We start from the raw sequence: 14,254 nt of genomic DNA, 5'->3' as shown, positions 1-14,254 counted from the left end.
GGTCTGCTAACAAGGCCCTGGTCCAGGTACAGGCCTGGTCTGTTAACAAGGCCCTGGTCCAGGTACAGGCCTGGTCTGCTAACAAGGCCCTGGTCCAGGTACAGGCCTGGTCTGTTAACAAGGCCCTGGTCCAGGTACAGGCCTGGTCTGTTAACAAGGCCCTGGTCCAGGTACAGGCCTGGTCTGTTAACAAGGCCCTGGTCCACGTACAGGCCTGGTCTGTTAACAAGGCCCTGGTCCACGTACAGGCCTGGTCTGTTAACAAGGCCCTGGTCCAGGTACAGGCCTGGTCTGCTAACAAGGCCCTGGTCCAGGTACAGGCCTGGTCTGCTAACAAGGCCCTGGTCCAGGTACAGGCCTGGTCTGTTAACAAGGCCCTGGTCCAGGTACAGGCCTGGTCTGTTAACAAGGCCCTGGTCCACGTACAGGCCTGGTCTGTTAACAAGGCCCTGGTCCAGGTACAGGCCTGGTCTGTTAACAAGGCCCTGGTCCAGGTACAGGCCTGGTCTGTTAACAAGGCCCTGGTCCAGGTACAGGCCCGCTGTTGCTACTCTGCCCTGCGACAGTGATGTCTAACCCCCCTGCTCTGCTGCCTGCTACTCGGCTAGCTAATCCTCCCAGGATCTTCCACTGAAGGACACAAGAGGTTACAGCCATTCTGCCGCCGGTGGAGAGGAGGGTGGGGGTGGGGACATGGACAACACACCCGTTTCTGGCGGGCTGCGGCCGAGGCCTGGAGCTCAGGCTTGGGGCGGCGGAGAGCGGGGCGGGAGGCGTCCGGCTGGGCCCCCTCCACCCACCACTCGGAGCTCATCTGCTCCACCACCACCTCCCCCGGGGCGTAGCCCAGGGGCTCCTCGTCGGTGTCCGTGCCGTACTCCACGTCGATCTCCACCCCCGGGCTGGGCGCCTTCACCGTGCGCACCGTCTTGCTGACCAGGTAGGGGCCGCCCTGGGAGGCCGGGCCGGGGCCGGGGCCGTGGCCTGCCGCCGCCGCAACGGCCATCTGACTCCTGAGCAGGGCCTCCCTCCTGAGGCGGTCGCCCACCCCCCCCACCAGGGCCACCGTCCCCTCCCGGCCGGGGTGGTGGGGGGCTTTGAGGGGGCCGCGCTGCGTCCACACCTGCCCGCTGCTGGGCCCTGCGTACAGGTTAGCATCAGAGTCCAGCTCCCCCTCGTCCTCAGGGTAGCTGACGGCATCCACCGCGTCCGCGTAGCGGACTCTGTGCTGGGGCCGGGCCTGCTCCCGGGCCTGCTCCCGGGCCTGGCTTCTGAACTCCCGGCTGACGCTGTGGTTGTGGTGGTGGTGGTGCGGTGGGGTCTCGGGGTCGGGCTGGTGGTGGTGGTGGTGATGGTGGTGGTGTCGAGGGCTGTGGGGGCCGTCCCCAGGGCGTTGCGCGTGCCGGGGCCTGCCCGGGGCCGGGCGGGGGTGGTGGTGGTGGGGCGGCTCCTCCTGGGTGTTGTCCTCCTCGTCTGTCACCTCGGGGATGCTGAACAGCCGCTTGGTGCGGGGGGCCTGCGGGGGAAGTTTCAGGATCCTCTCCAGCACCTCCTCGTCACTGTCCACCTCCCAGCGGTCCGACTGCAGGGGTCACGGGGGGGACGAGGAGTGGGCGGGGGGCGGTACGAGGTGGGGGGGAGGTGAACAGGCCGTGGTATTATAAAGGTACAGTGAAGGCGGAGGGAGGGGAGGGGGCAGGTAAGCCACCCAGTAAGGACAAAGAAAAGAAGAACGAGAAACAAGAATCAAACCGGTAAGTTCCAGAAGAAGACCAACAGAAAAGTGAAGAAACTAGAAGCTAGATAGAACCTAACCATCAAGACCTGGTGCTGTGCTCACCAATACGCACCGCCTTCAATGTCTGTGAGTGTACGGTACGATCGACTTTGATGGTGTGTGTGTGTGGGGGGGGTTACCCGGTTAGCTCCCACGGTGTATCCCCGGGGCTGCCTCTCTCCGGGGGGGTCAGAGTAGAGGTCTTCCTCCTCCTCCTCCAGGATGTCAGACAGGTCCGACCCCCGGCTGCTCTCAGCCTGGTACTCGCTGGCCGGGACCGCCTGCGCCCCGCCGTAACCCTGGTAACACCACACAGCACAGGGTCACAACACTGGTAACACAGCACAGCACAGGGTCCCAACCAGGGCTCTCAACTAACTTTTTTCCTTACTGTCCCAGTACCGTCCCGAAGGGCAAAATGAACTGTCCCAAACAGACTTTCTGACATGGGTCTAGGTTATCACTAAACAGTAGTAAGCTGTGTGACCTGCTGCTGCCTGGAGCTGTGAGCCGGGTTCTGATCCTGGCTGAGGAACTCCTCGATGGACACCAGACGGCTCCTCTCGCTCTCCTCCTCGGCCTCGGATTCCATGGGCGAGGCGTTGGGCGGCCGCAGGGGGTGGGTGTCCTGGGGGTCCAGCAGGTCCGTGACGGGGGCCTTGGGCTGCGGCAGGCTGGGCTCGGGGGCGCTGAAGTTGGCACGGGAGTCCTCCAGGAACTCCGACATGGAGACGAGGGGGCGCATCGCTACGGGGCTGCTGGTGTCTCTGTCGTGCTCCAGCACGGCCGGGGCGACCACTGCTGCTGGTGGCGGGGTGGGGGGCAAGGCCACGCTGACCTGGGGGGGCACACGGGAGAGGAGGAGAGGGTTAGCTCCAGAACGCCAGCGACACAGACCGCCTGCGACAACACACCGAGGGGGAGATGAGACGGCCTCCTAACCGTTGGGCTGACGAAGGTGGAGTTGGGCGGTAGGGTGGCCTCTTGCACTGCCAAGGCAGCCCTCAGGGGGGCGGCGGACGAGGGGTTGGCCCAGGCCTCCGCGTAGGAGGCAGGGGGGGGCAGAAGGGCTTCGGCGGGCAGGGCAGGGGCAGAGTTGGCGGGGGGCCCGCCCGCGGGGCCCATGGCGTGTGCGTCTAGCGGCGAGGCGTGGGGCAGCATGGAGGAGGTTTTGGCAGGAGAGTTCCCGTAGGAGGGCGACGGGGGCAGGACGGAGGGTTCCGGCAGGGCGTAGGTGCCGGCGAGGGCTCTGCTGCCGGGGGAGGGCGGGCCGGGGGAGGCCGGGCCCGTCATGATGGCGGTCAGCTTGGCGGGCACGCTGACTGGCACAGAGTCGGGGGACTCCCCGTGGGCAGACGTGGTGCGGACGGTGAGCTCCTGGGCAGCCTGGAGGGACTGGATCTGGGACGGGCCCAGGAGGGCACTGCCCGCCGTGGGGGAGGACACCTCCAACACCTGGAGGAGGACAGGGGCGTCATGGTGGTATCAGCAAACACACACACACACATAGTCCTCACAAAGTACCACTTGCCTTACCATGTACCACTAACAATCCCAAAGATAGGAAATATGATTGGAGTTATGGGTATGTGATAATGTGTTCCAGAAGAACATACAGTATATCAAATCCCAGTATTATGTTTAGTTATAGTAGGTAGGTATGTACGCAACTGCAACAGTTAACAACTGCATGTCAGTCATAAACCAACCAAGCCAGAAACCAACCACACGTCAGTTCCTCTCACACATCGTATTGTTTCACCATGACAACAACAACAATGCATCAACACGCGCGGCCTATATCCTCCAGAGGAAGGATCTGATCTGCCGCCTGACCACAGCACTGCCGGCTCTTGCCTTTTTCTTGTCAGCGTATATGGTGTACCCGGTGACGCGGACCCCGTTGGAGGTCCCTGCAGCATCTATGGTGACAGGCAGCCAGCTGATGAGAGCTATCCCTGGGGACGGGCCGCGCTCCAGCTGGAGGCCCAGGGGAGCATCAGGAGGGCCTGGGGGAGGGGTGTTAGGGGGAAGGGGTGGAGGGAGGTGGAGGGGGATGGGAGAGGGGGATGGGGAGAGGGGAGAGACCAGGGATTAAATCAGCAGCCTTGGCAGCCTACAGCAGAGAGGCCCTGCTCGCCGTCTGATCCACTTTAGCCTTGATATGGACAGATATTTCAGAGCGATGACCTAACAGGACATTTTATTGATGTTAGGCCATATTTTGGAAACACACAGGATTGTCCCTGCGGGCTCAGCCCCAAACAGTCTGCTCATCCATATCTAGGGCCTCAGAGACAAAGCTTTTGATTTGATAAAGCCGTATCCCGGCAACACGCCTGTCTGACGGCATATAATACACACTCAGGCTTTTGCTGTCGGCTGTCTATAATCAGACATGTAACATTAGGTACCAAAACGGCAGGGTCTGCCCTACAGCAGGGGTGTGTTCCCTGGCTGTGAACACCGACCTGCCATGAGGGTGGAGAAGGAGATGGTGGCGGTCTTGTGCTGGCGGCGGTCCAGCGGGAGCTCCCAGGGCGTGCGGTGGGGCCGCGCCTCCACCTTGACGGTGTAGCGCAGGCTGGGCGCGAGGTTGGCGAGGCACAGCGAGTAGCAGCCGGCCTTCACCAGCTCGCACTCCTCCTCGTTCAAGGACACAATGTGCACATAGTTACTGTTGCTGGGCAGCCAGGCCAGGCTGGCCGAGGTGGCGGTGAGGCGCTCGACGCGGAGCTGCGTGGGCGCCACGCCCACGTCGCGCCCCACCAGCGCGCTGCAGCGCAGCTGGTCGGAGGCGCCGCGCTCCGTCAGGCTCTGCACCGACACGCGGTACGTCTTGAGGGTCACGTCCAGCCGCTCCAGCACCGCCTTGGTCTGGGCGCCAAACGGCACGTTGAGGCGCAGCTCCTGGTCCACGTACACGTTGTAGCTCCACACGTTGCCCCAGCCGGCGGGCACCAGCGGCGGGTCCCACCCGATGATGATGCTCTTGGCCAGCTGCTTGATGAGGGTGAGCTTGCGGGGGTAAGGCACGGTGTCCGCCCCCACCTCCTCCAGGTCCAGGTCCAGGCCGTTGGTGAGGGGGGCCAAGGGGGCGGAGGGGGGCGGCTCCGGGGGGGCGGAGGCGGAGGCCGGGGGAGGGTCCGTCCTGTCGGAGGCGCCGGGGGCCGTGCGGGGGGGGCGGGGGGAGGTGGTGGTGGTGGCGCTCGCTGGCGCTGTGGAGGCTGCTGTCCAGCAGGGAGTTGTGGGACACCTCCACGCCCTCGGGAGGGGGGGCGCTCATGACGTCGTCGTCGGAAATGCGCTCCACGAAGTTGGAGGGGACCAGCCCTCTCCGCCCGTCCATCAGCTCACCTGCAGGGGGCGGCGCAGAGAACACATTTTAGCCTTCGAAACAAAAAAATACAATCGATAACGTTCGGCAAACACAGAGGAGATACCAGTCTGGAGGAACATGCACCTTCATAGAAGCCGTCGTCATCCATGTCTCCGTACACGTAGATGTACTCTCCAGCCGTGAGAGGAAGCTCCACCTCTGGGTTGTCATTGGGGCCGTCGTAGGGGTTGTAACTGCCGACACAAACCCCCCCCCCCCCTCCGGTGAGTCCCAGACACGCATCCCCCCCCCACCCGCCCCCCCCCCGGGTGCCCCACGCATGTCACGTGACTGCGTCTCCTCACCTGTATCTGGAGATGAACACCTGGAGCTTGGCCGCCCCCCGGACGGCGGTGCTGTAGGGCGCCGGGGCCAGGTCGATGTCCAGCTCCTCCACCTCGCTGGCCGTGTCCACCTTGGGAACCAGCACAGCCGCGAGGCTCGCTCACAATAACATCACGTGACCATCGCGGGCCCACAATTCGCAGGGGATGGGGACAAACAAGCCACTAACAAGCCGCTTACACAGCATTCTCTTAATGTCCCGTAATGCCAGGGCATCCGCCAGAGTACCAGACTGTGTGTGGTTTCCCCCCCTTGATAAGCCAGCATATTGGTCCTCTACATTCAGAGTGGATGCCTCACTAATTGTAATGGTTGTGCAGGTAAACAATAAGAAAACACACCATATTTACCGACCCCCCCTGGGGAAAAACCCTTTTAAGGATAATCACTTACAACTACTACAACCTTCATAATCCACAGCAGCCAGTGGATTATCTCACTAAATATGAGCTTTAGAGAGCGGCTGGCTGGCTGGCTGACTGGTTGGTTAGCTGGATGAACCCTCAAAGACAAGCCTTTATACACTTAACCAGCACTATCTGGATGGACCATCCTAACACAATCACAGCAAGCATGGTTTTCTAGCTAAGGCTGTGCTGGGGGAACAAGTGTTTTCGGTTTGTAAGAGGAGCTGGGTTGGTTTATTTCCCACTGGGCCGGCGTGCTAGTGTTGTGTCAGTCGAGGGAAGGGTTAATGATGTCGCTTTAAATCCATCAAGTCAGATATCCCAAAACTTGGATTTGTACAGTTACTATAGAAGGTTTTCATGTAAACGAACGTAAAGTCATATGTTTTGACACCATGCAATTCCAAGAGATTCACTGAACGTCCCTAAAGTCCTACTTTTATAGGAGTTCCCAAAAAAACGGGTGTTTTTCACGTGAACGTTTACATGCGAGTCATTTAGAAACCCCCCGTCAGGGCTCCGAGCTCTCACCTCGTGCGTGGGGCTGGACCTGCGGGGGCTGAGGTGGGTGTCCGACTTGGGGCTGAGGTGGGTGATCTCTGACTTTGTGGTGCTGGAGGCCGAGCCTGACTTGATGCTGATGGTGGGCAGCTCTCGGTGCTTGGTGGTGGGGGAGCGCTCCGTCCTTGACAGCCCTGCGGCGTGGGGGGTGGCCCCCAACCGTAACGCTGCCGCCACATCTAGGAGGAGGAGGAGAGAGAAGAGGAGGAGGACAGAGAGAGAGAGGAGAGAGAAGAGTAGGAGGAGAGAGGAGGAGAGAGAAGAGGAGGAGAGAGAGAAAAGAGGAGGAGAGAGAAGAGGAGGAGAGAGGAGGAGAGAGAAGAGGAGGAGGATAGAGGAGGAGGGAGGAGGAGAGAGAAGAGGAGGAGGGAGAGGAAAGGACACATGAGCACCCTGTCCACACACCACAGCGTCGAGGCTGAGTAAGGCAGGGGACGGGGCAGGTTGTCAGGTGACCTGCAGTGCTGAAGGTCGGCTCCTGACTGATTAAACGGTGGAGAGCAAGCCGCAGCCTCCATCTGTCTCTGTGGTGAAAAAGGTCACGACCCCAGGCGGCGTGTCACACCTGGACCAGTAAGACCTAAGGAGCTTAGTGCTGCAGAGCTACAGGACCTCACTAACCCACAACCTGACCTCCCCCTCACAGACCTGTGTGTCAGTGACGACAGGCAGCGTGTGTGCATACTGGCGCGGGTGACGGCGCTAGCCTATCAGTGCCCGGTGACGGGGGGGTCAAACCAGGCAGGGCAGTGAGGGAGGGCGTGTGTTTGTAACACCGGCCGGTAACAGTGACATCATAACTGTACCAGGTGGATCACTGGTCTCAGGGCACGGCGTAGTGTCACTCCCCTCCAGACTCCAGAAGGCTATTTCACCCAGAGACATCGAATCCCATGGCCCCCCTGAGTGTAGAACACACACAGCACATCTACTGGATGAATAGATGAGTGGAAGGATGAATGGATGAATAGATTGGAGTGTGTAGAAGTGGATAGCGATTGGGATTTGGATGCTTCAGAGCCAAATGTAGCAAGGATTACTATGGAGAATGTTGAGTGTTCCCATTGTTTGTCGAACATCCAGTAGAATATCTTTAGAATTCAATCATCTTGGTTTAGACCTATTGTAATAGCTACACAATCCCACATGTACAGTTACACACCAGTCAACCAGCTGATCCCAGTGTCTAAAAAATATATTATATATGAGTTAACCTGATATTAAAGCACATAGGACTAAAGGAATTATATGAATGAGAGGAACATAATGGGATATACGAGTGCGAAATGAAGAGCTGGACTTGAGTGGACATCTTTACCTCTCTCTCCAGTCAGGCCCAGCCCGTTGGTCAGATGGCAGAGGCTGGGGTTGGTGAGGATGGACGCGTCGCCCATGTCGATCTTGGACGCTTGCAGGCGGAACTTCTCCAGCTCGTGGGAGAGCAGCCCAAACTGCTCGCTCTGACTGCGGCATTTATCCTCCAAGTCCCGCACCTTAGACTGCACACACACACACACACACACACACGACAACACCCACGGTCGTAATGTGCTCCTGGCCTTCAGACACATCTCAACCAGCACCCACAGGTCATCACTGACTAATAACTCATTGATTCATGCTTCAAGCCCGGCTCTATCAAGGCCAACTTCCTTGGATGTCGTTAAGCATTACATGTGGCTGCACAATTAGCTACAACAAATACATTTAATAGTAGGTGTAATTATCATTCATGCCAGAAATCTATGCAATCAATTGTATTGTAACTGTATGTATAAAATGATCCATACAAGCAACATCCATGAAGCATAATTGGGGTCTAGGATGCAAATACGGCACTCGAATCACTCAGCTAAAACAAAACGAGAAAGGAGAAGTCATAAGGCCAGAGGGCGTGTAAGTCACAGTTGGAAGGCGTTTAGTAAAAGGAGGTTTAGGGGTACGAGGGGAAGGCGGGAGTGACGAGCAGCGGAGCGGAGCCTGCAGAAACGCTGCACGCCCTCCGACAGAGAAGTGCGCTCACCCCGCCACAACCACTACAGAGCGCGCCCCAGCCAGAGCAGTACTGAGCAGAGCAGCAGCCCCACTGACTTTCTATAAGCGGCTGCTTTCGCTTCCGGTTGTGGCGGGAGTTTCCTGGCAGACCGGCATGACAGGGGCCCCGAACGAAACTGTCTGAACACGGTTTCCTGTTAAACCTCTCACCTACACCAACGCACTGGCTGCAACAAAAAAAAGAATTACCAAAAAGACGGGCCTTTCTAAAATGTACTGTGTCAAACGAGGGGACATGACGTTGACACAGATCAACAGTTGTTAGCGTTTTCACAGAATAAGCACTCGCCAGGATGTGACCAAGCCTCACTCTGGAGTCATATCTCAAATATCTGAACGTACATTACCGTCTATGAAGTGAGAGAAAGAAGCACCCCTATATCAGGGCCCGCCAAGAAAGAGGGTTAACGCTATCTTAGCACCTCGAGGTTAAATGACAAGCCATCGCTCCACCTCGGCAGGGACGTATCGGCCGCGCTACAGACACACTAATCTATAAGCAGCCCTCTGCCTCAGCCTGTTCAACACTTAGTTTAATCACCTCAAGCACATATACACAAGCGCGACCGGCTAGTCAGCACAGGGGGGGGGGGGGGGGGGGGGGGGGGGTCCAGAAGGTCCAAAATGTGAAAATGGTGGACAGTCATGGCCTGACGTGGAGTAAAGCACACAGGCTAGACTAGGGATGTTCTCAGAGAGGAACACGTGGATTCTGCTGAACCTCGGGGGAAACGTGACTCCTCAACACGAGGATACCCACTCACAACCACATCTGCTGCCTGGGAGCAGCGCCACTTTCCGCACACAAACGTTGTCGTCTGAGGCTTTGTGAGGGCAAGGTGGGGCGCTGGGTCTAAGAGGAGCTTTAGATGGGAGGTTTGAGGAGGAGGGAGTCTGGGTGAGAGGAACAGGAGGTTGGGGAGAGTCAGTACCTGCATGCAGTCCAGTGTACTCTGGTTAGCAGGAGGAAAAACACAAAAAGCACAAAAAGAGAAGTTCAAAACAAACACATGCTGGTGAAACATTGAGTCCAGGGGGAGAACAGTCAATAGGTTAGAGTCCACACAGAAGGCCTGCCTTTGGCAACAAATACAATGTCTCTGACTTCCACACCTAAAGCCTCTCATTTGCTGTGTAACGCTTAGAGCCCAACAGTCGACGTTCAAGTCAGGATTTAAAACGATAGCTCGCTTTTGATTGGACACATATTATCCTGCAGAGCTAGGTCAGCTGCATTAGACTTAATACAACGGACAGAACTCCCAATCATGTCGACTCTGGGTGAGAGAGCGAGAGACTTTCTCTGGTTATGCTCTGGTTTGCGAGCGAAAGAAAGAGAGAACGGGGAGACAAAAAGCAAGAGAGAGAGAGAGAGAGAGAGAGATGCAGAGACGGAGAGCAGGAAGAGAGAGGTGGAAGAGGAAGTAGGTTGTGATCAAGTCAAGTGGGTACGGGAGCGACTGTACTCCTACCAGCTCCCTCTGCAACACAAGCTGGATCAACTCCTACAACAGAACACACACACTTGATTAGGAAACACCCTGTAGTGCTTTACACACTCACTGGAACACGGGAAAGGACTCAGACAGTGACACCAAGTTATTCATGAGTCTTGTACCATCAATTCGATTCATTCTTTTGCCATTATCTTTTCATTTGTGTGTGAGCCGAAGGGATGGGTGCTAAAACTGGGTATCAAATTCTCCCTCATGCCCTCATAGACAACCCCTCACTGGCATTTCTTTGGTTTGCCTGAGGTGCGCTCCCCAGCCCTGTACAGCTTCAATACTGTAGTGAGTGGAAGAGGCGTCAGAGCGGCCATCTGTTGTGACGGCTGCAGGGAACTGGAGCACAAGGAGGGCTCAGGATCCAACGGTAGCATACGCAGGTGCTCGCGCTCCACACAGTGCTCTCTCTATCCCTCTCTCTCTCTATCCCTCTCTCTCTCTCCCTCTCTCTCTCTCTATCCCTCTCCCCATCTCTCTCACCCTCTCCCTCTCCTCCTCCTCTCTCTCACCCTCTCCTCCCCCTCTCTCCCTCTCCCCCTCTCCCCCCCCCCCCCCCCTCTCTCTCTCTCTCTCTCTCTCTCTCTCTCTCTCTCTCTCTCTCTCTCTCTCTCTCTCCCCCCCCCTCTCTCTCTCTCTCTCTCTCTCTCTCTCTCTCTCTCTCTCTCTCTCTCTCTCTCTCCCTCCCTCCCTCCCTCCCTCCCTCCCTCTCTCTCTCTCTCTCTCTCTCTCTCTCTCTCTCTCTCTCTCTCTCTCTCTCTCTCTCCCTCCCTCCTCTCCCTCTCTCTCCCTCCCCCTCTCTCCCTCCCCCTCTCTCTCCTCTCCCTCCCTCTCTGGATTCACACTGCGTCACTCACTGACTGACGGTTTAGCTTTTGCCAGCTCTGAAGCTCAAATCTGCCTCTCTCTCTCTGATGGAGGGATGAGAGGCGTCTGACTGAGTACTGAACGAGGCTCTGTTGCGGAGTTGGAAAGAGGGTGGCGGCGCTATAATGGCGGATGTTCAGTGAAACACATGCTGCACGTGTTTCTACTGTGGTGGGCTGGTGGAGAGAGGTCTAAAAACTCCTGCTGGACAGCGACAGGGTGAATACTGGATGAACATGGGTACATGTTGGGTCTCTGGTTGTCTCTACAGTGTGGGGACCGAAGGTCTAGAGCATTCAGTATGACCACACGTCCTCCAGACCGTGAGAGTGTGATGAGGACTGTGGTTCAGCACCCTCACCTCCAGCATCTGCACCACGCCTTCATGTTCCCTCTTAGCGAAAAACTGAGCCTGTTAGGGAAGAAAAACAAAAAAGATAGCGATATTAGCTCTCCCCCCCAATTCAAACCACGCTGTCATTTAATAGCCCAACGGTCCAATCCCCAGACAACCCGCTCCTGGAGGCCACATGTGTTCCCTTAGGCTGCCTCCTGCTGGAGGGAGCCTTCACTACCCTCCCAAACAGGCCCCAAAACCCACTAAGTGACTAAGCGTTTTGTTTGCCGAGGACCAGCCTGACTGCACGGGAGGGGGGGGATAGCTGTGAGCGCAGCCCAGCTGGGCGACATGAGGACGGGGGCACGGAGGTCGACGGCGCTCACCCGCTGGAGCCGTTTGATCTCATCCTGTTTGAACTTGAGGATAGCCAGTGCCTGCTCATGCTCCAATTCCAGCTGCTGCCTTCGCTCGGCGACCTCTCGCATATGCTGCGCACACACACACACACACACAAGAGACCAGGGGTCAAGTCACACCATGACGACACCACCACGAGTCACGGGGGAGGGGGGATCGGGAGAGAGGGCGTGGCTTGTTGTTGTTGACACGCTCTGGATTTGCGGGCGGCCGTGCCACCTCTCTGTCGCACCTTTAGGACCTGCTCTAGGTTCTCCAGTTTGGCACGGAGTCTCTGGTTCTCCTCGAGAACGGAATTGCGTTGAGCGGTCACTTCGGAGAGGTCTTCCCTCAGGTCCTCATTCTCAACCCGCGTCTGGGAGGACACAAAGTACTGGTCAGGTGGGCCTCATCCAGGACAGGGACAGAGAGGGGTACAGGTGGAGAGAGAGAGGTAGGGGTACAGAGGGGGGGAGAGAGAGGGAGGGGTACAGAGGGGGGGAGAGAGAGGGAGGGGTACAGAGGGGGGGAGAGAGGGGTACAGAGGGGGGGAGAGAGGGAGGGGTACAGATGGGGTGCAGGTGACTGACCTGGTCGAGCAGCTGAGCCTTCCTCCTGAGGAGATCCGCCTCCTCCTCTAGTTGCTCATTCCGGCCGCGCTCCTCCTCAAGCTGGCTCTCCTGGTGGACAGCAGCACAGGGTTAGGCACCCAACACCCAACACCCACCACCCACCACCCAGCACCCAACACCTAGCCTCGGTCACATGGAGCTGCAGTTCTAGAGTGACACAGAGGGACTTGCAGGCTGCAGCAGGTCTCTTACCAAATCCAGGCATCTCTTCTGTCTCTTCCTTACTTCATGCTCGAGGTTCTCACATTCTTTTCTCTTCCTGCTCAGCTCGCTTTCCTGGACAAAACCACCATCACACAAAGGGGAGGCGTCACGCCACAATACTGCACGCCAAGCAAGTCTGTCCCTGTTGAGATTCCAAATGGCAAACGAAGAAGACCCCCGAAATGGGATCTATTGTTTTGCTGTCGTTGCTTATAGGCCGTTTCTCTTTGTTAAAGATTTAACTGGCTTAAAAAAATTAAAAAAACGGGATACACAAACAACCAACACAAACATGTTATTCGGTTGAGCTTCTTTCAACGCCCTGCACTGCACTGCCACATACAACAGCATCATAAGCCAAGTGTATAATGTAAAAAGTAGCTGGACCATCAATCTGTTATGAATCTGGGGAAAGTCCTAGATTTCCATATTGACCTCAGCTACGCCAACATCCAGGTATTACAAAGCTTAACATCCTTTAATTATTCTAAATGGAGCTGACATGCAGGCATCGGAGAAATCAGCTTATTTCAGTATGGCCACAGCAGCCTCGTAATCAAGTATTACCAGCATGGCGGCGGGCGGGGAGTGGACACAGGACACGGGGGCTAATTGCAGACTGGAAACAGCTTAATGGAGGAGCTGTCCTCTCCAGTGGGGACAGAGCAAGACAATATTGATAATTAAAAAGCTGTCCGTGGCCTGATTCGCTCGCACGATAGGCCGCGAGCCTCTGCGGACAGGCCTGCTGTCGGTGCGGGCGGCCTCGTCTGATGCGAGTGTGTGCGGACCTTTGGGGGTGGGGGGGGGGGGCTTAAGGGCGGGAATGTGGGGCGGTCACTCACCAGCAACTGTAGACGCTGCTCCTGTGTGTGCTGCTCCTGGTGGGAGGGGGTGGGGCCCGGCGGGGGGGTCAGTGGGAGTCCCGACTCCTCCTCCTCTGCGGGAGTCTCCTCACGCCTGGCTGGGGCCTCATCTAACGCCGCACACGGGGTCTCTCCGGCAACCTGCCAGGGGCACAGCCACAACCACCACGCTCACACCGGATTCCAGCGCGTTGCAGGTGAGGGGTAAGGGGGGGGGGGGGGGACTAGCCCTGTCCTCTGAAGGGCACGCGCGCGATGATGACGAAGAGGAATCCACAGGACACAGAGCTTGTAAGCCGGCGGAGAGCTCTCATTCACCGGCTGCAGTCAAGAACCAAGCTCCTCCTGACTGAGAAATGAACTTGTGATCGGCACTTGCCTCATTAACTTTGATGTCTCCACCACCTGACAGCCAGAGATTAGCAGCGAGTGGTCTGACTACAATCACCCCGTAATCCAGAGGGAATCCCTCCAGCCTGGAACGTGACAGCAACCTTCTCTCCTACTGCGCAAAGTTTGCTTTTCAAGCTCGAAAGAAAGTACTTGTCCTTCGTTCATGGATACTCCCGTCTTATTATGGCCTGGCCCTCCCACACCTGGCTAGGAACGTTTCCAAAACAGGCCAGCAGGGGGCGCCGGCTAGAGGAGAGACTGACATTGGTGTCATCTCCTTGTCACCCTGGCTTCAGCAGGTTAAGAGTTGGGAATCAGGCTCTAATTTTAGAGCACACCTACTTATGGTCTCAATGGAACTGGGCTAGTGCAGCCAAGGTCAGGATCCAGTAACAGGATCAGACGAGCTCCACGTACAGCAGAGGGAGCCTTCACTGCGTTAGCCTCTGGACAGGAAGCCATGTTTATGAACATCCTCTGACACACACACACACACACACCGTTTTACGGTTGCACGAAAAAGTGCT

The 14,254-nt window shown here is 57.3% G+C and overlaps 1 protein-coding gene across 1 annotated transcript in view; it reads right to left on the bottom strand.

Annotated features, from left to right (window-relative positions):
* LOC134039237 (peripheral-type benzodiazepine receptor-associated protein 1-like) overlaps positions 1-14,254 on the bottom strand; it is a 61,093-nt gene that overhangs the window by 9,842 nt on the left and 36,997 nt on the right. Inside the window, 18 exon segments of the mRNA XM_062484948.1 lie at positions 707-1,582; positions 1,918-2,076; positions 2,265-2,615; positions 2,720-3,232; positions 3,635-3,786; positions 4,249-5,003; positions 5,005-5,134; positions 5,241-5,350; positions 5,462-5,571; positions 6,440-6,648; positions 7,788-7,968; positions 9,457-9,477; positions 11,258-11,308; positions 11,620-11,724; positions 11,886-12,008; positions 12,223-12,312; positions 12,457-12,540; positions 13,314-13,475. Coding sequence (XP_062340932.1) covers positions 707-1,582; positions 1,918-2,076; positions 2,265-2,615; positions 2,720-3,232; positions 3,635-3,786; positions 4,249-5,003; positions 5,005-5,134; positions 5,241-5,350; positions 5,462-5,571; positions 6,440-6,648; positions 7,788-7,968; positions 9,457-9,477; positions 11,258-11,308; positions 11,620-11,724; positions 11,886-12,008; positions 12,223-12,312; positions 12,457-12,540; positions 13,314-13,475 — 4,182 coding nt within the window.

This window comes from Osmerus eperlanus, chromosome 19 (assembly GCF_963692335.1).
Source record: "Osmerus eperlanus chromosome 19, fOsmEpe2.1, whole genome shotgun sequence".
Classification (NCBI taxonomy): Eukaryota; Metazoa; Chordata; class Actinopteri; order Osmeriformes; family Osmeridae; genus Osmerus; species Osmerus eperlanus.
The sequence above is the reverse complement of the archived record's forward strand: the minus strand, read 5'-3'. Positions and strand labels throughout refer to the sequence as shown.